We start from the raw sequence: 26,351 nt of genomic DNA on the forward strand, positions 1-26,351 counted from the left end.
TAAGGGTGTGACAATTTTGATTATGGAATTGAACATTTGAAAAATGGAAAAAAAAATTGGTTCAATAAAGTGCATAGAAATCTAAGAAATTGTGTCGTCAATACCCCTCCTCTCCTTATCTTCCCTGTCTCTCATTTATCTTTTGACAAAATCTAGGGATTTGCAAGATGAATTTAGGGGGTCGGGAAAAGTACATTATCATCATGTTTATAATCTTTGGTATGCGTGATTTTTCTTGTGAAATAATGAATGATTAGAAGTCCAAAGCCCCTCCTCCAATCATTAATCAAGTGAAATAGCCTGAAAAGGTTAGTTGACCTTGAAATATAAATCAGTCTAGAATCGGAATAGCATAGAATAGCATATCCAACTTCAACCGACCCGTGCCCTGTCAAGAGAGTTCCAGGTATTGACAATGTCAAAGCTACATACCACATGGCCCCTAATGACTACAATCCAATGGGTAGATAGATAGGCAGTGAGCCAGCACATCACCAGGTTATCAAGTAGGCACCTCCCATCACTGGTAGGGCCTGACACCTCTGGAAGGCTCGACAGTTAGTTCCGGTGTCCTTGTGTTATCCTATATCCTTATGTTGAAAACAGGAATAGTTCTGATAACACATGAAACCGCAACAACAGAGAAGAAGAGGAAAGGGAATACTCTTACATTTTGTTTACTTTGGCTCCCAGCTGACATTATCTTTCCTCAACCAAACCCGCTGACTTCCTTTCAATACTTCTTCCGACAACTCGTTTATTTTAGTTTACCCTTTGTAAACTCCGCTCACGAATCCCCAACTCTCCCAACTCTCCATCCTACTTCTGCAGGACAAACCCTAGCTTTTCATCCTCGCTGTTCAGTTCCTGCGGCCAAATCTGCAAATCTAGGCTTTTCCCCTTCATAAGCCTCCTCCCCTGAATCCTCCCAGGGCGCGATCAATTCTATAAAATAAACAATCTGCTGAATCACAGACCATAACATTAGGTCAGACGTCAAATTAGTGCTTACTGCCTCTCATGGAACAAGTTTTCCTGCCAAATCTAACTGCATCTCCCAATCATTCACTCCCTTTAGCTGGCCTGACTCATGCCTGCCTAAACGCCTACCTCTACATTTCTCTCCCTCATGGACAAATTGAATGGCTGCACTCTCTACCCGATTACATCCTGAATTCACCTGTTTTGCTTTTTATTTAACCTAGTTTAACCTCTCCAGGGTTTTCTTTTATATTACATAAAACATGTTTACATTGCAACTTTACATAACAACCTGAGGGGTTTCGAAATTTAGAAACATTTTAGACGTGTGCACTGGTAAATTCAATGGTCATCTCAGTGAGGTATTTGATTGTTTTGAATGAGAACCATGTAGACTCAAACCAAGTTAAATTGTGTGGAATAAGCATAATTTCAATGGTTGAGTCAAAGCCATCCTAAAGTTGTAATGTAAAGTTGTAATGTAAATGTTTTTTTATTCCATAAAATGTATCTTGGTTTAATCTACGTGGTTCTCATTCCAAACAATGAAATAATCCTACTGATATAACCTTTAAAAGACAACATTTGAGGATGTAGATGTGTTTCTTTTTACTGCTATTTTAATATGCCGGTCTTGTCTCAGCTGTTGCCCCAGATTTCTCCATGAACCAACTGAGGAGCCAGACGCTGGTGAGGGAGGGCGGGGACATGCTCATCGAGTGCAGGCCCAAGATGTCTCCGTGGGGCGTGATATCCTGGCGTAAGGGCAGCGAACCACTCCGAGAGAGCACCAGGTAACACGGCCATCTTTTTTACTCAGACCCTCTGGAAGGCGGCTTTGATTATTTTTTTCATTGCCCACGTTATCGTTTGGTTTTTGGTCAGGTGAAGGCCATGTTCATGTAGTATTGATAAAGAGGTAGAACCCAAACACCCCTCGGCTCTGGTTATGTTGCTTTGGTCCAGGTGTGACTCTTTGATATATGGCTGTGCTATATTGATTCTATTTCTCACAGATAGAGAATGGCCCTTTGACTGCTGAAGTTTATCTTTGCCCGGGCTTTGGAAAATATTGTCTGGGAACACAGCAGCCGAGGGAACACCTTGTTATGTCCAGCTAGAATCAGATTGGGTTCCCTTACTTAACTCCCATGTACTGTGTGGAGCGTACATTCTCTACAAAAATGTGTTGGAATATCACAGTCACTAAACACACAAATGTTAACGATGTGTAACACTTTTGCATGACAGCATAATCAAAGATTATTTGTCGCCATTTTAAGGTGTACCAGCAGAATTACTATTTAACTCATTCCCCGCCAACAACGAGTTTACTCGTTATTGGGAGCCGACGCTTGAACGCCAACAACAAGTATACTCGTAATTTGATCGTCTTTCCTTTTTTTTGATATTTGTATTCATTATTCATCTAGGGACCTTGGTGTTACCATAGGGAAGTCTGAGATCGCCAAAGTGCAATACCGGCCGCATCCAGCTAGACGGCGGTATCGAGCACCCTTTGAAACCTTGCATCTTGGCCTGTGCAATGGTCAAATGTCACAGCGCGTCAAATATCCCCGATCCATATGTTGTGGTGGGTTATGCCATGGACCAAATGGACATCGGATGTACTAGATGGCGATCAAACAATTGTAATATTATTTTTGGAATACTCCCGATCACAGGTAAGGTCTATCTGACGTCAATTTTAGCTTGATCGTGCAATGCTTTTATACCGATCGGGCTGATAAGCGTTTTCAGTGTTCAATACGAATGCCGTTACTGGCAATCAAATAATCAGAAACGACCCCCCCCCCCCCCCCCCCCCCCTTTCATGCATTCATGGCCCTACAGGCCCTACAGAGAGTGGTGCGCTCAGCCAAGCGTACCACGGGTATTGCACTACCACCCCTGCAGGTTCTATACAACAAGAGGTGCAAATCCAGAGCCTGCAGAATAATGAAAGACCCTCACCCCCCCAACAACAGCCTGTGCATGCTGCTGCGGTCAGGCAGACGCCTGCGAACACCAGCTACTAGGACAGAGAGACTTCGGCTCAGCTTCTTCCCCCAGGCCATCAGAGCCCTGAACACTGAACTCTCCACACACAAGCACACATGAGCACACACACAACACACACACTGTACACGCTCACACACTAGCAGCCACTTTAACATGAGCAAGCACACACTCATGCTGCACACGCCCACACTTATGGCCACTAATTAAAGGTCACTTTAAAAATAGTATAGTATAACCGGAGATTGTATAAATTAGCATGTACAGGAAGACACTACCAAAGGACCTAGTATGTCCTCCATGCTCTGTAAATAACGTATGTACATATACCGATATGCCCTAACATGTTACTTGTTTATTGCACAATGTTGCGGGCAAGACCACCCGCATTTCATTGTATACTTGTATGCCGTGACAAATAAATCTCTTGACTTGACTTGACTTGATGATGAAACATAATACCTATGATATAGATTTGATTTGGGAATAATAGCGTGTACAGGCAAGAAACGGCAATGTTTATAGTAGAATTGACGTATAAGGCTATTACTCAGCCCTTCGGGAATTACCCCAAACCACGCTTATAAACATACTTATATTCACCACGGTATAACACGGGAATGTATGGATGAAGAAATGTATTATTTTTCACATATTGAACGATAGATAGGTGGTGTCAAATGGGCCATAGTATTGTATCCATATAGAATGTAGTTATAGCTCTACAAACAAGGTGACACACTCCTATCTTTTAAAGCGTGGCAGTGCTAGAACGGGGCCCGACTAATCCCCGGCGGTCAATGAGTTAAGGATGTACATTTGAATATGAGTCACCTTTCTATCACTTTGAATGCTGTGCTGAGGTTTCTGGCTGTGAGAACAGCACACTGATTTGCAAGCGGTATCCTGGAATCGCATTCTGTTGGGCTTTTGTGGCCATTTGACCCTGGACTCTGGGACAGGATTATGTGCTGGTCTGCATTGAAACCTCCAGTAAGCGTGTCCATGACCTGACCAATGGTGCCTTTAAGTTAAAGGAACATACCAACGTTATGGGAAATGTGCTTGCCGTCAGACAAGAAGATAGATACCAATTTCCTCTATGTGCGGCTGTAAGCTAGCATATAGCTTAAAATGGGAGAGGTGTTTTTGGCAACAGCTAGGCTAGCTTGGCTGGCCAGATAGCTTTCTACTGAACGAACAGAGCGAACATTGGTATCTATCTTCTTGTCTGACTCTGGAGAAGACGGTGAGTGCATTTCCCATAATGTTGCCGTGCCCCTTTAAGGACAAGACGTGTTCCTCTGAAGTGTAAACGCAGCGTGAGGCCTGACTGAGTAATGGGGTTGGCCCTGTCTTTCAGTACAGTCTTTAGTGGTGACCAACCACGCTGGCCTGTGGGTGAGAGCAGAGTGTTAATCAAACACTTTTCACCCTCAGCGCACCAGACTGTCAGTATCTACTGACAAACCGCGTGCGATCAGACTCCTGCCACGTGTGCATGAGAGTGTGAAGACGTGTGTGCGTGTGTGTGTGTGTGTGTGTGTGTGTGTGTGTGTGTGTGTGTGTGTGTGTGTGTGTGTGTGTGTGTGTGTGTGTGTGTGTGTGTGTGTGTGTGTGTGTGTGTGTGTGTGTGTGTGTGTGTGTGCGTGCGTGCGTGCGTGCGTGCGTGCGTGCGTGCGTGCGTGCGTGCGTGCGTGCGTGTGTTTATGATGAGTAAATGGGTGCATGGGTTTGGGACAGCCTTGATGCAGACAGGGTTCACCTATTTTGTGTGTGTGTGTGCGTGTGTGTGTGTGCATGCGCATGCGTGTGTGTGTGTGTGTGTGCGCGCGCGCGCATGTGTTTGTGTGTGGTCTAACACCCTTGATGCAGGCAGGGGTCACCCATTGGGTGACAGCAGGACTGTGTGCACAGTGTCTCTCCTCTGGGTTTGCAGACACAAAGAAGTGTTGTTGCTTGTCAAACACAGTGGCAGGGGATTTGCATAGTGTGGTGCTGGTGCCGGTGCCCTTCACACTCTGGCTCTGGGGACGGCGTGACGTGGCATCACACCTTCCCACCTGGCGCCGCCGACCGCTTTCATTTGGTTATTTTTGAATTTCCTCTGGTTTTTTGTTCCATGTTTGATTGATTTCGAGTCTCGCCGTGGCATGACAGCACTCGCCGTCCCCACGGGATGATAAATGAAATTGCATCGTCTACATCATCCGTACCACTTTCCGATGGCTGGATGAGTCCCCCCCCCCCCCTCCCTTGAGAGATGATGCTGTTGCTTGAACTTGCCTTTTACATTCACGCTGACTCCATGCGTTTAAAGTATATGATGACTAGTTGTCGTTGTTGTTGTTGTTGTTGTTGTTGTGGTGGTAGTAGTGTTATTTTAACTGATTGGTTTTAATCTTGCCATTCACATGGAGTAAATGAAAGGGGCACTCTTTAATTAAAGTTTTTAGAGTAAACAAACTATCCCAAGAGGAAGACTGGGCTCCTGGGAACACTGGTTGAAAGTAGACAGATACCTTGAAAACAAGTTACTGTTGTACAGAGGCAGGACCCACATTTGTATCCACAGGCATACGTTCGGTTCGCAGAGTCTGAAAATTATTTTGTTGTGATTTATGATGACATAAGTAAACTAATTGCAGACTCTTCTCTGCTAAACTGCGTAGGGCACCTTTAAAGATGGATGGATTAGGAGCCCCGGTCGTCTAGTGTTCTATCCGGTTCCATCTTTATTCTGGGATTGTGAGGACCGTACGGATCAGGGAGGGTAAAAGCACATTATCATACCTGGATCGGTGCCTCTTGCCGCCATAAACACGATCTATCATGATAATGGAGCATTCTGAGATTAATCCTTATCACCGGATCTGTATTCTAACAGGGTCTGTGCTCTCTTTTGAAGTTCCCAAAGTAAATTGTCGCTAATGCTCTGACAAATGGTATTTGGATTAGACCAACTGGCCTGCCATTGACACAGAGGTAATTAAAAAGAAAAATGTGCACATCAGAATTTAAGGCGCGTCTTCGGTGGTATGATGCTAGAGGAATGCCAGTCAGCACACTGGATTGCATTGCCAGACTGGAAGTGGACGAGGTCAAAACCATTTTGTTATGACACCTAAAGTTGTTCTCTCTTTCTCTATCATCATTCCTTCCCGCTTCTCTTTTTCTCTATCATCCTTCCCTCCCTCTTCTCTCTTTCTCTATCATCCTTCCCTCCCTCTTCTCTCTTTCTCTATCATCATTCCCTCCCTCTTCTCTCTTTCTCTATCATCCTTCCCTCCCTCTTCTCTCTTTCTCTATCATCCTTCCCTCCCTCTTCTCTCTTTCTCTATCATCCTTCTCTCCCTCTTCTCTCTATCATCCTTCCCCCTCATCTCTCTTCTCTCTATCATCCGTCCCTCCCTCTTCTCTCTATCATCCGTCCCTCCCTCTTCTCTCTTTCTCTATCATCCTTACATCCCTCTTCTCTCTTTCTCTATCATCCTTCTCTCCCTCTTCTCTCTATCATCCTTCCCCCTCATCTCTCTTCTCTCTATCATCCGTCCCTCCCTCTTCTCTCTTTCTCTATCATCCTTACATCCCTCTTCTCTCTTTCTCTATCATCCTTCCCTCCCTCTTCTTTCTTACTCTATCATCCTTATTTCCCTCTTCTCTCTATCATCCGTCCCCCTCTTCTCTCTTCTCTCTATCATCATTCCCTCCCTCTTCTCTCTTTCTCTATCATCCTTCTCTCCCTCTTCTCTCTTTCTCTATCATCCTTCCCTCCCTCTTCTCTCTTCTCTCTATCATCATTCCCTCCCTCTTCTCTCTTTCTCTATCATCCTTCTCTCCCTCTTCTCTCTTTCTCTATCATATTTCCCTCCCTATTCTCTTTTTCATCCCTCCCGCCCTCTTCTCTATCATCCTTACATCCCTCTTCTCTCTTTCTCTATCATCCTTCCATCCCTCTTCTCTTACTCTATCATCCTTACATCCCTCTTCTCTCTTTCTCTATCATCCTGCCATCCCTCTTCTCTTACTCTATCATCCTTCCCTCCCTCTTCTCTCTTCTATCTATCATCCGTCCCTCCCTCTTCTCTCTTTCTCTATCATCCTTCCCTCCCTCGTCTCTTTCTCTATCATCCTTCCATCCCTATTCTTTCTTACTCTATCATCCTTCCCTCCCTCTTCTTTCTTACTCTATCATCCTTCCCCCTCTTATCTCTTCTCTCTATCATCCGTCCCTCCCTCTTCTCTCTTACTCTATCATCCTTCCCCCTCTTCTCTCTTCTCTCTATCATCCGTCCCTCCCTCTTCTCTCTTACTCTATCATCCTTCCCTCCCTCTTCTTTCTTACTCTATCATCCTTCCCCCTCTTCTCTCTATCATCCGTCCCTCCCTCTTCTCTCTTACTCTATCATCCTTCTCTCCCTCTTCTCTCTTTCTCTATCATCTTTCTCTCCCTATTCTTTCTATCATCCTTCTCTCCCTCTTCTCTCTTTCTCGATCATCTTTCCCTCCCTATTCTCTTTTTCATCCCTCCCGCCCTCTTCTCTATCATCATTCCCTCCCTCTTCTCTCTATCATCCTTCCCTCCCTCTTCTCTCTATCATCCTCCCCTCCCTCTTCTCTCTTTCTCTATCTCTGTCCCTTCTCACCATCCATCTTATACGCACGTGAGCACACATCACAATAGTGTCTTATCCTGTCCGATATTCCAGTGTGAGTGATTATGTGTTAATCATTAGGATTAGTTATTAGTTTCAATAACAAAACAATTGTGCTGTCGTATGGTCTCACTTTTAAATGTCTGATACAATATTAATTAGTTCCTGTGTCATACTATCCTGTGGTTGTACAGGAAATCATAACTGTACTATCCTGTGGTTGTACAGGAAATCATACTATCCTGGTGTGAAATAAGGACAGCAACACAAATTACAGCATCCCAGTTCCTCCGTGACAGATTGGCTATTCCATTAGCACCATCACTGTACTTGACAGCAGTAATCACATTTATAATTTTATCAGGGATGGACTGGGACAAAGAAAACTCCACCACCCCCCCACCCCCGCCCCATCGACACACATACAAACACGCCAGCCTTTAATATCACCACTTATAAGAATAATGGATGAGTACTCCATCCGGTGGCACTTAGACCTGGCCAACTCATTGACAAACAATATCTATTGAAAGACATTACAAAACCACACTGTTCCTCAACTCAACCAAATCAGGCTATAATAGGCAATTTACAAGCTATGGAAAAGCACGATTGTATACCGTTTATTTGTTTATTTGTTTATTTTACGGATCCCCATTAGTCTACACCCCTGGGTGAAAGACTATTCTTCCTGGGGTCCTAACACACAACCTACAACATTACAGTGCATTACATTATAGTAACAAAAAAACAATAAAAACATAAGAAACGCCTTAGCCTAAGCACATTCTCAACATCTTCAAAATCTCACAAGAAAAACACACAAAGACTCGAACCACAAATACAATACTAACTAAACTAACAATACTAACTAAATAAATCAGTAACTCAACTGTATTTCACCATTCATAACAGCATCCTTCAACTTTTTCTTCAAAGTAAATTTGTCATCATTGTTATCAATCATTATCTTCACAGGTATACAATTCCAGTATGCAGAAGCTCTATACATTACGGTTCTCTTAAGTGCATTTGTTCTTGGTAGAGGTAGAGTACCGTGTGCTCTAGTAGGCTACTGAAACATATTACTATTACCATAGCAACCATAACTATTTATACATATGGCAAAATCGCAAGCAGTGTCCAAAACAACTGCAGTAAAGTCCATAACCATATGAATAGAATAATGTAATAGGCTACAGACAGCCTGATCACCACAAAGTCTATAACTGCAGCTTTAGATTCACACACACACACACACACACTCACTCACTCACTCACTCACTCACTCACTCACTCACTCACTCACTCACTCACTCACTCACTCACTCACTCACTCACTCACTCACTCACTCACTCACTCACTCACTCACTCACTCACTCACTCACTCACTCACTCACACACACACACACACACACCTACACACACACACACACACAGACACACACACTCATAGACTCATTGGTTGCGCGTAATGTAGGATAGACCAGTCTATCGGTCTATCCTACATTACGCTTGTGACGGAGACTGTGTGTGTGTGTGTGTGTGTGTACATTATGTGTGAGTGAGTGAGTGAGTGAGTGAGTGAGTGAGTGAGTGAGTGAGTGAGTGAGTGAGTGAGTGAGTGAGTGAGTGAGTGAGTGAGTGAGTGAGTGAGTGAGTGAGTGTCAAGAGAGAGTAGCTGTACACCTGTACAGAAAATTTGCAAAATGAGTGGAGTTGGGAAGCCCTCTTGTGGAAGATGAATTGCTTTAATTGCGTTAATGCTCCACAGTGGCCATCAAGGGAGGGGGGTCTGTGTCACTGGCTGGTAATCCATCTTCATAGCAGCAGCACTGCAGTGGAGGGAGGGAATTGTCTTATCTCCCTCAGACAACCCTGCAGGGACCTGCTTTAGATGACATCAGCTGGAACAAAGCAGCTGAGAGCGCAGAGCGGAGAAGGTCTCGCTGATGAGCGTGTAAGTGGGCCGTGTCAAGCGTGCAGAGCAGCCTAAAAAACATGCAATTTCAATATGTCACCACTGGAAGGAATTACGCTGTTTAGCGACTACTCACTGTCCCCTGTCCCTATCCTTCTCCACGCCCCCTCCCTGTACCGCTCCTGGTCCCCATCCCCCTCCATGTCCCCATCTCCATCCCTGCCCATCCACGCCCCCCCCCCCCCCCCCCAATCCCTGTCTCCCTCGCTGTCCCCATCCCCCTCCCTGTCCCTGTCCCCATGCCAGACACATACACAGTCAAATGTCCCTTTGTGGGTAGTGACTGGTTTTCGGCCCCCCACCCCCCCCCCCCCCCCCCCCCCTGCCCTCCCCCACTGCTGAATCAAACACCATCTTTTAAAGAGCCTTAGTGTTTATCTTAGTCAACTGCGGCACTCAAATATTTTTATATGCAAATATTTGGACTTGAATCGTTTTGTCTTTTGACGGAGGTGTTTACCTTTGGAGCAGATCATTACAGTGGTGTGGACAGGCTTCTGGTAGCTTGTCGCAGAGTGTTTCCCTCACACCAATAATTATCGGCATGACTATATTGGTTATATTATGGTCTGTTTCCTAATGCGCAGAGCAAAAGGATGGGGTCATGTTATGTATTCAGCTAAGAGAAAATACAGTGTGTTAGTGATTTGATGCGACAATTAGAATAGACACTGGGCTCAGCAGCCGATCATCAGAGCATTGATGACATTTCAGCGGTGTGTGGAGCTGGTAAAACCTAAACTGATAATTATGAGAGAAGGATAAAACACTTGCAATCCTCCTAAAACCTCTGTATAACATACGGTTATACTATAACCATAGTTATATGAGTAATAGCGAGTGTTCTGCGCTCTTAGTGGAACATATCCTATATCAGTCTAGTTACTGAATACATTTCTCCACATGTACATGTACACACCCATCCGCCTGGCCACACCCCCATCCGCTTCTCTACATAAGCAGGGGTGTGGCCATACTAACAGCTCCTTCCCAAGTCTTTCACCACCGAAGGCGAAGACCACGGGGTCCTCAGTGAGTCCAGCGCAGAGCGCTCGCTATTACTCATATAACTATGGTTATAGGATAACCGTATGTTATATTACGTCATAGCTTACGCTCTGTGCTCTTAGTGGAACACAGGAGCTGAGCAGAGCGGAAGCTCGACAAATGTACCCGCTGAGGCACCCCACAACCATCAGAACCGGGGAGGAACCGAGCCCCCGGACCCCCCTAGTGGAGGACGGGAGGGAATCGGATCCGACCGTGCGAAGAGGGTTTAGCAACTCAACGCACAGGGTGAGCAGACAGTGGGACTTACCTTCCCACAGAAGAACCCACGACTACACAGGCGCGCAACCCACATGCCACTAGGGAACGAACGGGAAGAAGAAAAAAACTTTACAACCCCTAATATCACGGGGTCAAGGTCAAGAACCCAACCCCGTGGCAAGGCCGTAGCAGCGGAGCGCGAAGTAGGACCCAGCCCCAGGAAGGGACTGGACCCCCTGGAAAAAGGGGGCCTGGTGAGGCCAACGACGCCGCAGCATCGAGACCCCACCAGGCGGTCACTAGTGACACCACCCCCCACATCGCCAGCGTATCGGACAGGGCCCATCCAAGAGCAGGCCCTTCCCCCCTACAGCACGCCACCCTGAAGCACGCAAGGGGCTACACCCCCACAGCGGGACCAGGCAGCGCACCGGGGAGACAACCCCCAAAGAGGTTGATCCCTCAATCCAGGCAACAGGTCAAAGGACTCGACCTGAGCCTGGAGCACTGCGGACTAGACAGGCGCCTAAGGGGTCTGCTGAAAACAGCACCCCGGCGGAAGGGGCGTTCGGTATGCTGTGCACCATGTCGCAGCCTCCACAAAAAAAACCTGACCCTCTAGAGGGGCAGAGGCAGAGAAGGCTGACACGATTGGCAGACGTCATGAAGGGTGCGGGGGCACACTCGCAGGCAGATGGGGTCAAGCCCGGCCTAACCCGCGAGGTGGTGGTTCCTATAAGCCCCCCAAGAAAAAAATCCAAAACACAACTGCGGGTATACACCGGCTATACAGCAGTACAAGTGTTTCATTTCTCAAAAAGGGGTTAACCCAGGCCAACAGGTCGACGAGAACGAGTCCGGACCTGGGCCCGGCGGACTGGGACGTACACAGGGATGCCAGAGGGGTACAAGAACCACCTCGACAGCCCCCTCCCAGCCCCGCCAAGCAGGAGAAGAGAGGGGCGAAAAAATAATGGAGAAGGACCAGGCTCCTTTAGCACAGTGCAAGGTACAACACAATAGGGACCAAGCAATAGTGAAGGATAACACGTAGTGACATAACCACGAACACCTCCATAACATCAAACCCTGCAACGCCCGGGCCAACCCGGCATTTTCCCCCCGAAAAAGCACAAGTCCTTCAGGGTACCAGAACAGCAGATCTGCGCCCCGGCGGACAACGGGTTAACTGACCTGGTCCGGCGCGACCAGAACCAGTCCCGTGTCTTAATCACACCACCATCCCTAGTCCTACAGTAAGAGGGGGGTAGGTACGCGTGTCGATCCAAAACATCACAGAGGGCGCCACCAAGACAGTCAGAACATAAACCAACCGGTGGCCCACCCCAAAAGCGTGAGACCCCTCCGCCAATGCTTTGATCTATTCCGTTATCTCCCCCCAGAGATGAACGAGAATTCATCGAGACTAACCTAGTACACTGGCGCTCGGAAGAGACAAAACTCCATCCTAGTTGCCCCATAAAAACGCTGTTTCAATGATGAGCAACCAAGGCACGCAAGCCCATGCGTGGTTCCACACAGAAGCACCCAGGGCCAGCACTATGTACACGTCGAGACCCAAAACATATCAATGGTAATTCTAACAAGAACCCAGATAATTTTGTCTTTTTTGTTTTAGTCAAACAACGGATGACACGGATGACATTTTTGTCTATTTTTTGTTCATGGAAAAAATACTTGTCAGAAGTCAGAAATAGTCAACATGGAACATTTTCTGATTTAAATTGCGTATTTATTTTTTAACCTAGGGGAATCTGAGTCTAATTGTTAGACTAGAAGTCTTTATTTGTCATGCAGTTTAACACACACACGCGAGATGGGCGACCCACAGGAACACACACACACATGCACTGAGTCGCAGATGAAATGTCTCTCTGCACTTTTCCCATCCCGTTGTCCTTCCCCCCATGGGCAGCTGGGAGCAGATAGGGCGCCACAGCGTTAGAAATCTGTTGTGCATGTTTTGCCATTGGGTTTATCTTATCGGGGGGGAAACCCTTGCAAGCACGGGGAGAACATGCAAACTCCACACAGAAAGGCCTGGGAGATACCCCACCTGAGTACCTGGCATCATGGAAACCTGGTCCCCAAGTGGGAATCGAACCCTGTACCTTCTTGCTGTGAGGCGACAGTGTTAACCACTACACCACCGTGCCTCTTAGTCGGCGGCACAAGTGATACACAGGAAGTATATATGTTGGTGTAGACATGGTCCCAGTGTTAATTTTGTCAACTAAAATGATGACGAAAGATGTTCGTCAACGAAGGTTTTTTTCATGACGACAACGAGATGTGACGTCACGTTATTGAAGACCTTGTGACGCTAACGAGACTAAATAGTTTATTAAATATCGTTGACCACAACTGAGGACACAAAAATGTAATTTACAAAAACCAGGACGAAATTTCTCTTCATGTATATTGATATTGTTGACTAAAACAAGATGAGACAAAATAATTATAACTTTTCTTAATGCCATCGTCCCGACAGAGCAGTGTGACGGGGAGCTCTGTTATTAACATTAGCTAAAGAGCTATTTGAAAAGCTAGTTTTAGCTTAAAGGGGAGATGAAGCATTGAACAATGTGATCCTAGTTTGTTTGTTGTGTACCTTGTGTAAGACAGGGTCCTATAATCAAATGTGAAATCCTGCTTATTTGTCTGAAAAACCAAATATAATTTCCCTGTTTTCCCCATGGGCGCCACCATTTTGTTGCTGACGTCATGGTGTTGGTTTGGTCTGGCTCCTGCTGGGTAGCTGCCTAGTAAACATGGAGTGTCAGTAAATGCAACGTTGCCTACCAAACAACGGGACTGCGGTGGTTCTTTTTGTATTGCTCCTGGCTGTTCAAACTAATTTTACCGTGTGAAAGAGAGGAAAGTTGGTTCATTTCCACAAAGGGATCATCCCTATGTTCCCCGGGTCCTATGTTCCCCGGGTTCTATGTTCCTCGCTTTGATTGATTAATAGATTGAAAATTGTATACATTTTTATTATTTTATTAATTATTAATGTCCGCCTTGTTTCGAACGGTTAAGCTTAGGCCCTCTTTCGAACTGGTTAAGGTTAGAGTTTGGAATCAGGGCTGGTGGTCTAAAATGTTCAATCAATCAATCAATCAAAGTGGGGAACATAGAACCCGGGGAACATAGGACCCGGGGAACATAGACATGCTCCCTCCACAAACTACCAGTGAAAAAAACAGTGTTGTTCAACCACCGTCGCGGGGCATTTAGCTACCTGGCTACCTAGCTCCAGTTCAACCACCGTCGCGGGGCATTTAGCTACCTGGTTACCTAGCTCCAGTTCAACCACCGTCGCGGGGCATTTAGCTACCTGGCTACCTAGCCGCAGCCGGGATTCAAAGCCAACTAGCTCGCTAAATGCTGCATGTAGCTAGTTAGCTGAACTGGAGCTAGGTAGCCACGTAGCTAAATGCCCCACGATAGTGGTTGAACTGGAGCTAGGTAGCCAGGTAGCTAAATGCCCCGCGACGGTGGTTGAACTGGAGCTAGGTAGCCAGGTAGCTAAATGCCCAGCGACGGTTGTTGAACTGGAGCTAGGTAGCCAGGTAGCTAAATGCCCCATGACGGTGGTTGAACAACACTGTTTTTTTTCACTGGTAGTTTGTGGAAATGAACCAACTTTCCTCTCTTTCACACGGTAAAATTAGTTTGAACAGCCAGGAGCAATACAAAAAGAACCACCGCGGTCCCGTTGTTTGGTAGGCAACATTGCATTTACTGACACTCCATGTTTACTAGGCAGCTACCCAGCAGGAGCCAGACCAAACCAACACCGTGACGTCACCAAACAAAATGGCGGCGCCCATGTTGATAAATGCTTCAAAAAAGGACATAACAAATAATTTCTTCTTAGAAACTGCTTATTTTTATAACAAGATTTTTTCCCTGGCTTATCTAAATACTAATTTGATGCTATGACTATGTTTATATCGCTATGCTTCATCTTCCCTTTAACGTTACCTTGGCTAAAGTTGGGACTATTCATAATCCAGCTGCAGACCTGCAAGCAAAGTACAGCAAGTTGGCAAAGGAGTATTCCAAGGTAAATCACTTTTTCACCAGTAACATAACAACGTTACATTGTTTGTATTTCCATCTAGCTCATGCTAATGTGGCTAACTGATCGACCTCTCGTCTCGCACACAATTAATGACATGTTGCGGACAGCCATACCGGTGACAATGTTTAGCTTTTAGTGCCAAATGATAAGAGTCTGAGGCGGAGTCTCAAAAGAGAATATTGAATATTTATTGTGCATTAAAAATCACAACAGAGCCTCTGCTACTAGCCAACCTAAACAGAGCCTTCTGGAAGCAAGTGCAACAACGTATAATGTCCGTGTGGAACCAATGTGCCAACAACCTTTCCGTGGGTGAAGCATAGTTGAGCATAGTTGTCATTTAATGATACTAATACTAATCTATACAATCACCTGTTGTTGAATAAATACCATTACTTTCTAGTTATTACAAAAAAACTGTATATATAAAACAGTAGCTATAAAAAAGAAAAGAAAAAAAAGTTTTATAATTTATATAATATACATTTTTTTTAGTACATTAACAAAAAATAGACAAAGATGTCATCCGTTTTCGTCGACAAAATCTAGACTAAAACAAAAAAGACAAAATTGAGACAAAAACTGACTAAGACTAAAATGCTCAGACATTTAGTTGACTAAAACTGACTAAACGAAAAATAAATGTTGTCTCGTCTTGTTTTAGTCAACAATATCAACATACATGAAGAGAAATTTTGTCCTGGTTTTTGTAAATTACATTTTTGTGTCCTCAGTTGTCGTCAACGATATTTAATTAACTATTTAGTCACGTTAGCGTGACATGGTCTTCAATAACGTGACGTCACATCTCGTTGTCGTCATGAAAAAAACCTTCGTTGACGAACATCTTTCGTCATCATTTTAGTTGACAAAATTAACACTGCACCGGGGGTCTAAGTTGTCTTTCCACTTGTCAATCATCTACATTTTTACAAAGTTTCAGACCAAGGCTGCTCCATACAATGGTAAAGAAAGAGAAGCCAACGGCAGATGAACAGAGAGTCTGACTGCCTTCCTGTAGTGAAGTCATGTCTGACAGAGTGATGATGTCTGAGTGGCAGGACCAGATTCAACACCACAAGGTTGTCAACACCTTCTGACTGGAAGAGTGAGTTACTGTAAAGTGGGTAAATAACTCACAGCAGTGTGTGCGTGTGTACGCGTGCGAGCGTGTGTGTGTCCGTCCATACTGTGTGTGTGCGTGTTGACTTGATCAATTGGTCTGAAAAAGAGAGCAACACTAACTGGAGTTTGGTCCGTTCTACTTGGATCCAAGCTACATTCTAACCCGTACCCCTCCCTCATAGGTCCGAGCACATGAGTATGTCTCTCACGTAAAGCGGAGAAATGTCTCACAGAGTGATCCCCATTTATGGGCCCATCTGCCGCGCCAGACGCACTCCAGAGCGAATCAGTGTCGGATGGAAGCCAGTACCGCCAGAGAGAGAGAGAGAGAGAGAGAGAGAGAGAAAGAGAGAGAGAGAGAGAGAGAGAGAGAGAGAGGCATGTGTGGCTAGCTCGCTGTTAATTTACTTATCGCGAATCTTTGCCATCTCGCCGCAATGACTCTGTGTCACACTGTTTCGTTTCATGGAGGTTTTTAATAAGACCCTCAGCAAATGTCTGTCAGCGTAATTTTATGAAGTTCCGGAATTAATCACATATCATATGCTGCATGGAAACAGGTGTATTAATAGAGAGGGTGATTAAAAGGAACCGCTGTTGAACCAGTGGCCCCGGTATGGCTATTTAAGTCCCCCCCACCCGCCCCCCCACCCGCCCCCGCCCCCGCCCCCACCTCCACCACAACCCCCCCAGCTCTGAAGCTGCATGCTGTTGTGTTTATTAAAGAAAATTGTTTATCATGTTTAAATGTCACTTTACATTCTTGCTCATCACATCTCTAATTTCGTCATTTGCCTCTAATTGAACATCTGCCCGTGAAGTGGAGTTCTGACTCCCCCTGCGGACGGGACTCGGTGGAGGGGTACGTGCAGAGATGGGCCTGAATACTGAGCGGCCTGAGGGACCGCCCTGAACCACCCGGCTAACTTTTACTTAGTAGAGAAGAGCTGAGGGACATTTTACGGCCTCCGCAGAGAGGAAGTACTATGGGTATCTGCCTCTGGCGCTGTTTGTTGTTGCCCAATGATATCTCTGTGTCTGTCTGTGATGGCCGCCTCATGCTGGGCACACCATGGCCTCATGCGATTGGCCGCCTCATGCTGGGCACACCATGGCCTCATGCGATTGGCCGCCTCACGCTGGGCACACTTTGGCCTCATGCGATTGGCCGCCTCATGCTGGGCACACCTTGGCCTCATGCGATTGGCCGCCTCACGCTGGGCACACCATGGCCTCATGCGATTGGCCGCCTCATGCTGGGCACACCATGGCCTCATGCGATTGGCCGCCTCACGCTGGGCACACTTTGGCCTCATGCGATTGGCCGCCTCATGCTGGGCACACCTTGGCCTCATGCGATTGGCCGCCTCACGCTGGGCACACCTTGGCCTCATGTGATTGGCCGCCTCACGCTGGGCACACCTTGGCCTCATGTGATTGGCCGCCTCACGCTGGGCACACCTTGGCCTCATGTGATTGGCCACTTGAGCCACGTAGCCAAACATTAATTCCCCCTCTAACGTTGTTTGTGCCTTTTAACTCATTCATGTCAGGGACCAGGATTAGATGTTGTTCTTCCTCGTCGTGGGACTTATTGAAACCAGACGATCTCGCTTAAAATATGTAAATAAAATACTGTAGTATTTTACATAAGTAATATATTGACGTATTTACAAAACATATTACAAATATTGACATATTCAAAAAGATTAACACTTTTAATATTTTCAGAAAACATTTGAGTTCCCCTGCAGAGGAAGGAGCCCAGGGACTCGTGGGAGGCTAGTACCTTTACCCTAACCCTAACTTTCTATCTTAACCATAACCATTAAACATTCAAACGGACCATCATGATAATATTGCTGTGTTTGTATCAGGGTGGGTGGGTTAGTTGAGAGCACTTGCCTGGGACCACAATCATTGTTGGTTTGACTCCCATTCGCTGTGATTTGTTTTGGACTTTTGCCAGTACGAAATACTGTAAATATATTACTTGTGGCTATAACATAAGGTATAACCATAAGTAATATAGTTTCTTGTGGTCGATTAGTACTTTATTTACCTCTTCTGATGACACCGTATTCTTGAAACATACTGTATCACAAATATGTTACTACTGCTGTCATGTGAGGACCTACCAGAAGAAGACCTGCAACCCATTTTGGGTCCCCCGACCCCAGGCTTTAGCCCATTCTGCTGAAGTAACGTACAGATCAGAGCAGGCCAGTGTAGCCGGCTGATGCTGTGCTTTGTCATTTAGCCATAGTAGCCCATATCTCCATAAGCCCATCACCATGCTAATGGTTGAAATGTCATATGATGCCTGATCAAGCTGTAAGATGATCCTGGAAGACAACCCACACACAATTCAAAGTTGCATGCTAACGCACATATTACACACACACACACACATTATTTTAAATGTGTGAAAATTGTAAATGAAAATTGGCCTTTTCCTGTGTTTTGCATTGCTTTTACAGAATGAGGGGTCATCCCAACACTGAAGAAATGTGTATTGTGCCTTTTCTGCAGTTCAGCTGTAACAAGAAGCCATTCAGAATTGCAGCCACAAACCGTAGTTAGTAAGACCTCATACGCGTGTATGTGTGTGTGTGAAGATATCTTGATAAAATCTTCTCTTTTCTAACTACAGTTGAAAATGTGTTTCTGGCAAAAAAAAATGTATGGTAACAGGCCCATTGAGAACATGACTGAAACAGAGGGGTATCGAGCCATGCTAGAATGCATAATGCATGGTTTTCCTTAGCAGAAAATGTAAAATTATATTAGGGAAATATAAAGAAAATCTTGGAATAAATTCCTTACCAAGACATTTCTCCACCAATGTGTTTGTAAAGGTGTCTAATAACACATGTAAAAATATTTAAATTCAATATGAATAGGAAAACCTGTGACAGCTGCTGAAAGTTGGAGTACCCGGGACCTTATCTGTGAAAAATGTCAAATGTTTATTTTTGCTTTAATAAGCACTTTGTGAGGTGTCAAACTAGGGGTTTTTCATGATTCTGATTAGATTGCAAACATTTATTTTGTACTGAAACCACTCATAGGTGGAAGAACGGCCATGCCCACTTTTACATGTAAATTAATTAGCTTTATTTGTTTATTTGTTTATTTCAATATTTCAAATATTAAGTTAGAAAACAATACTGATCCACAATGTCAAATGCTTCACGAGTCAAGGTCTGAGTCTTCTCCAGACTCCACACCATCAGGAATACAATTATTGCATGTATTGTCTTTACAATTTACAACATGCTGAGATACACTTGACAGTGACACCATTCTTCTTGCAGCTGCACCGCCGGCTCAACACTATTAGACACCTTTACAAACACATTGGTGAAGACATTTCTTGGTAAGGAATTTATTCCAAGATTGGCCAAATATCTGATATTATTCCCTGACTACAAGTTTAGGGGACCTCAAAGACCTATATTAACTTTGTTAATAACTATATTAACAAAGATATGTCCTCTTTAAATGCTTTATTTGAATCCCCATATACATATTATGCAAGACAAGCGTACACGCATATAAGATTCTCAGCACAATCCATGCCGTTCTTCATACTGGATGCCCACAGCTCTAGTTAGCCACAAAACAAATCCAAAGTGATGGGGCCAGTTTGAAATAATAAGTTTCAGCATTTATTTCAGGGCTTGTACAACCTGAAGCGGGCCCCATTACTTTGTATTGGTTTTGGGGCTAACTAGAGCTGTGGGCATCCAGTATGAACAACAGCATGGATTGTGCTGAGAGAGGACTACAATAGACAGCATCATTGGTAAGCAGGAAATTAGTGCCAGGCTCTCAATTCTCCACTTGCACAACCTAAAAGTAGGCACTTCCGGCTGACTTCCGGTTGCCAATGGTACTTCCTGTCCCATCCAAATACATTGGTTTTAGCTACTTTTCTCCCCTTATTTAAACAACTTTGTCGTCACAGAGAGGCAATGAAACGTTTGTATTATTATAGTATAGAATGTATTTAATAAGCAAACGTTTGTCAGCAGGGTTTTTGGGCTGTATTTCATGTAAAAACGTTCACTGTTAGTTTACTTGCTCACGCTAATTAAGGCTAATGCTGGCTAACAAGCTAGCGCAAGAAATTATATAGACTGGTAATGTTTTGAACAACTAACGTTACATTTAGAATGGAATGCATCGGCAAAGATCGTTAGCTCAAAGCTATTCCGGACAGTTTTCATCAACTTCCTGTCATTTAGAAATATGATTTTATAGTGAAAATCATTACCAAAACGTCCGGAAAAACCTCACGGGAGCATTATAGACTGTCATACAAATGTACAAATGCTATAAGGTGGCAAGAAATGCACTATAAACAATACTTTGCGGCATCGTTTCTTGCAATGCATCGGCAAAGATCGTTAGCTCAAAGCTATTCCGGACAGTTTTCATCAACTTCCTGTCATTTAGAAATATGATTTTATAGTGAAAATCATTACCAAAACGTCCGGAAAAACCTCACGGGAGCATTATAGACTGTCATATAAATGTACCAATGCTATAAGGTGGCAAGAAATGCACTATAAACAATACTTTGCGGCGTCGTTTCTTGCAATGCATCGGCAAAGATCGTTAGCTCAAAGCTATTCCGGACAGTTTTCATCAACTTCCTGTCATTTAGAAATATGATTTATAGTGAAAATCATTACCAAAACGTCCGGAAAAACCTCACGGGAGCATTATAGTCTCTCATACAAATGTACCAATGCTATAAGGTGGCAAGAAATGCACTATAAACAATACTTTGCGGCGTCGTTTCTTGCGCTAGCTTGTTAGCCAGCATTAGCCTTAATTAGCGTGAGCAAGTAAACTAACAGTGAGCGTTTTTACATGAAATACAGCCCAAAAACCCTGCTGACAAACGTTTGCTTATTAAATACATTCTATACTATAATAATACAAACGTTTAATTGCCTCTCTGTGACGACAAAGTTGTTTAAATAAGGGGAGAAAAGTAGCTAAAACCAATGTATTTGGATGGGACAGGAAGTACCATTGGCAACCGGAAGTCAGCCGGAAGTGCCTACTTTTAGGTTGTGCAAGTGGAGAATAGGTCTGCAATCATCAAGCCACTAACAGACACACGTACACTCACACACACGTACACACACACACACACACACACACACACACACACACACACACACACACACAGACACACACACACACACACACACACACACACACACACACACACACAGATATCTTACACCGATAACTGCTTAAAGGAACACTCCACTGAAAGAAAAATAAAGCTGATTTAATTATGCTCAAAATCTCACACATATTACCAAAACTATAAACCATCAAAACTATAAACCATCTATAAACCATCTTGCACAAATTCACTTGGTTTGAGAGACACTAAGTAGCCTACAACTCAGTGAAATACTGAATATAAAAATTATATATATAATATATATATATATATATATAAAGGCATGTATTTCTTTTTTTTTATCCACTTTTTCTCCCATTTTCTATATTTTCTCCCATCCCAATTTCGTATCATCCAATTCAACCCTCCCCTGTCACGAACGCTGTTTCTTGCCTCCCACAAGCCGGCTGCAATGTGGACTAAGTCATACATAGCACAAGTCCCCTCCGGTACTTGAGGTAACAGCAGTCGCATCTTTTCACCTGCGCAGCTCGATCTCTCAGTGGCGAGGAGTAACGCGTGGGAGGCTCACGCTGCCCCCGACACTTCCTGATTCTACTGTGCAGGCGCACCAACCGACCTGTAGGAGTCGCTGTCCACAACGCCCGATCCCCACCCATCAGTTTCCCACCCCCCAATACGGCCAATGTGTATTTGTATGAACAACCAGCTAAACTGAAAGCAATGTGGAGCGCTGGGCTCGAACAGGCAATACCCTGGGTATTAATCAAACAACACAGGAAAAGGCAGTCATATTCCAGCGCGGTCTTTATTAGTGTTTGCGCTGCCCAGGCAGCAATGGTTAATAGATATCATATCCGACATCACCGTAAGTGTACACGTCAGCCTGTCTAATGAGTTGAGTTCTAACAAAGAACATATTACATGCTGGTATGCTGATAGAGTAAACTATTATATGAATATGATATGATATAAGGTATACACTGGTCCGTCCCATACACTGGTATGCGCAAGTTACTGTTGCATAATGTAGGCTATGGCTGCTATTATATGTAATCCATATAGGCTACCTAATAGTATGTGATTTTTAGAGGCATCTATTTTGTTGTCGGTAATACCGACAACAAAATAGATGCCTCTAAAAATCATATAGCCAATCGAACACAACTAATAAAGGCATTCATATTACAGCACGGTTATAATGACACACAACCAACGCCAAACAGTGGTCAACGAACGGTCTTTATTAGTATTTTGAGCTGTCCAGGCAGAATTGCAGCAATGGTCTTAGGGAGCCGTTGATATCTGACATCACCGTTTACAAGTCCGCCTTTTATTTATCCCATAATATGCAATAGTGTCTTCTTGGTTCGACAGCAGTGAACAATCTCCGTGGAGTTTCTCAGAGTTCCGCTCGGGTCAGTCCATTATTTCACATCCCATGGGGGGTGTTTCCTCACTTTCATGACCATATATGGATAATCATGCACGAGCATTGACGGTAGAACAAAGTGGTATTCATCAACACGGAGGAGCATAGGACCTGTGTACGCACGGTTGATGAATCCCGATTTTCCTGTGCGTACACTGATTCTACATTCTGTGCTTACGTGTGGAAATAGAACATATTCTACGCACACGTTGATGAATGAGGGCACCAGATAGGGGTTGAGAACCACTGGTCTATACAGACACTACTCTGGTATACTGAGAGATACTGAGAGATACTGAGAGTTACTGAGAGTTACTGAGAGTTACTGAGAGATACTGAGAGATACTGAGAGATACTGAGAGATACTGAGAGTTACTGAGAGTTACTGAGAGATACTGAGAGATACTTACTGAGAGTTACTGAGAGATACTGAGAGATACTGAGAGATACTGAGAGATACTGAGAGATACTGAGAGTTACTGAGAGATACTGAGAGATACTGAGAGATACTGAGAGATACTGAGAGATACTGAGAGATACTGAGAGATACTGAGAGTTACTGAGAGTTACTGAGAGTTACTGAGAGATACTGAGAGATACTGAGAGATACTGAGAGATACTGAGAGTTACTGAGAGTCCCCTGGAGGTGAGATGCTTAATCAGCATTGTGTAACCAGTGTTCATTTATAAAGGTTACACACTGCAGCTGTAAAATTAGGCCTATATCATGCAGTGATATAGTTCCAATGTCCAGCTGAGCCCTACAATGCAGTGATATAGTTCCAATGTCCAGCTGAGCCCTACAATGTCCTACAGTACCTACAAGATCAGGCTTTCTATGCTATAAAAAAAAAAAAAAAACACTTGACCGACTGTACTAATCCCAAGTAAATATCAACCTCAAGCAAAAGTGAATTTCAAGATGTCTGCTGAGATTAGGTCAGAACCCCCCCCCCCCCCTTTTTTTTAACCCGCTCACATCACATGTTCCGTTCCCAGGGATTATTTCTATCTGTGAGACTCCTGCTGATATCATTTTTCAAAGTGAGAATCCGCCGACGCAGCACGAGTAATCCATCTTGGTTCCTCCGACAGTTTCTTTTCTGAACGTGTGCGTGCGCGTGCGTGTGTGTGTGTGCACACTCTTTATTCCTTGAAGGATACCTCTGCCGCATGGCGGCGTCGGCGGGATCAGCAGTGGAGCACGAGGAGATAAATATCATTGGAAGGGAATAAACGGAGAGAGCAATTTGTGATTAAAGGAATCCTCTAGAAGTGCATACACAAACCTCGCTTTGGCCCGCGCTGATAACCCCCCCTCCACCACCACCCGTCCCTCCCTCCCCTCCCAATGCAATTACCCAACACAATAACACTGTGCTGCATAGCCTGGGAGTTGAGGCAATCTCAATCAGGCCCGCTTGATTAAGACAGCCACCTATAATAAGGCACAAACTCCGCGCGACACTTTCCTTCCCGAGACGTACAGCGTTTGTTGTCTTCCAACGGGTAGGATTTGCTTTGTTTCGTGTCGAAAGATTGGGCCGTGTCGTTATGAGGCAGAGTCCCGGATATTATTATTATTGTTTTTTTATCTATTTTATTGTTTTAGTGAGCTTTGATGCAGAAAATTCTTTTGGTAATTTTTTTTCATCCAATATTATGAATGTTTGCGATTGCTTTTCTTAAAGGTTTTTTCCCCCTTGGTTTTTAGTTGGGAAATAAATCTACTGGCCAGGCCAACTGTGGGGCTCCACTGCAACATCAAACTACACCTACTGTGTAATTATTCTGCACCAGGAGAAGTGTATGTATGTCGGATCAAAATAAATAAAAAAAAGGCTGTGAAAACGACGGGCCACACCTGTCATTTCTCCCTTTATATTATGGCAACACAATAGTGTATGATGAGTGTTAGTACCAAAATGTATTAGAGAGAGAGAGTAAGAGATTAATACTTTGCAGTCTGGCACACCTGTCCCCACAGCCGGAGGTTGCTGAAGCACAGTATTGAGATGTTAATGCTGGCGAGTGCCCTGGAGACTGGAGGCGACACACAGTGAGCCAAAAGGAAATGTCATTTCATGTATTGCCTGCAAGTGCTGCAACTCCCTTTTGTCCCCCTTCTCCAATGTTGATGTAACTGAAAGGTGTGTGTGTGTGTGTGTGTGTGTGTGTGTGTGTGTGTGTGTGTGTGTGTGTGTGTGTGTGTGTGTGTGTGTGTGTGTGTGTGTGTGTGTGTGTGTGTGTGTGTGTGTGTGTGTGTGTGTGTGTGTGTGTGTAGGTGTGTGTGTGTGTGTGTGCGTGTCCGTGTGTGTGTGTGTGTGTGTTTGGGGGAGGGGGGTTCAGGGCACACTGCATACCTGAGCTGGGACTGGGAGAGTGTGGGTCCTCACTTGGTGTCAATCATTCTTTATCTGAAGCCTGAAGTTTTTTTCCTTATATTTCTGTGCCACTTTGTTCATCACGTCAGACAAAGTTAGATCTCTGCTTAAGATTACAATGTATTTTACCCATTTTCGTCGGACATAATGCTGGCTATATGGCTAGCAACATACTGTAGCCAAACTATTTGACGTTATCTTGGGGCAACAGACAACGATTAGAGAGGCTACCCGTACATTGGAAACACTGTCGCCCAAAACACATAAAGATTCCCACTTCTTACTGGTACATACGGTCATATATAATAGTCTTTAGATGACTAAATATAGATGAATACTCATGAAATTTGATATATATATTCTAAAATAAGTATAATTTCACTTCACCTACCTGTCGACATGAAAATCTCAACGGCTGACAGTAAAAAAGCCCGGATGTCACGCAAAATGGGGCGTGACCGCATTTGGTTTTGGGCGTTCCCAGACAAAGAGAGTGACCGAGATTGTTTTACGTTCCGTTATGCATTAATTCCCATAATTGTCCATTGAAATAAGCCCCACCCCATTGTGCTTGAAACCTCCTGGTGGAGATTTGCGCTCTACTGAGCGCACTGTTCTAGTTGTTCTCTTCCTTCCAAAACAAGACCTCCATACAACAGAAATGTTGAATGAAGGTCGTCTTTTATTGTTGTCGAGCTTTGAGTGATGCCTGCAAATGATCCCTGTCGAGCAGTAGTTTTAAAGATGACTTGAAGAGATTGCAAGCAACAAGCATATCGCGGCGGTCTGTTCGATCTACACAGCATCAATGGTAAATGGATTGCATTTATATAGTGCTTTACAATTTATACCTCACATTCACCCATTCACTCACACACCAACCATGTAAGGTGCCAACCTGCATGCTCATCAGGAGCAGTTAGGTTAGTAAGTGTCTTGGCATCAATCAGGCAGTTAGAATCAAACCGGGAACCTTCCGATTATTAGACAACCACACAGGGTCTGCGTTTGGAGAAGCACACCTCCCAAGAGCTTGTGGACAGCGGCCGCACAGACTGTGTTGCTATAGTGACAGAACGTTCTTCAAGCAGCTCCAACCGCACTGTGAAATGACCTGATGCTCGTGGAGGCCTTGTGCGCATCTGCACCTTAATGACCACACACACCACCCTGAGGATGAAACACGTAACAGGGTTGGTGTTAGTGAACTGCATTTGAACAGTGCA

The 26,351-nt window shown here is 44.5% G+C and overlaps 1 protein-coding gene across 1 annotated transcript in view; it reads left to right on the forward strand.

Moving 5' to 3' along the window:
* Positions 1-26,351, forward strand: part of cntn4 (contactin 4) — a 369,932-nt gene that overhangs the window by 275,148 nt on the left and 68,433 nt on the right. The window contains exon 10 of the mRNA XM_084315452.1: positions 1,625-1,775. Within this exon, the coding sequence (XP_084171578.1) occupies positions 1,625-1,775 (151 nt within the window). The remainder of the gene's footprint in view (positions 1-1,624; positions 1,776-26,351) is intronic.

Source organism: Notolepis coatsorum (assembly GCF_963971535.1).
Source record: "Notolepis coatsorum genome assembly, chromosome: 6".
NCBI lineage: Eukaryota > Metazoa > Chordata > Actinopteri > Aulopiformes > Paralepididae > Notolepis > Notolepis coatsorum.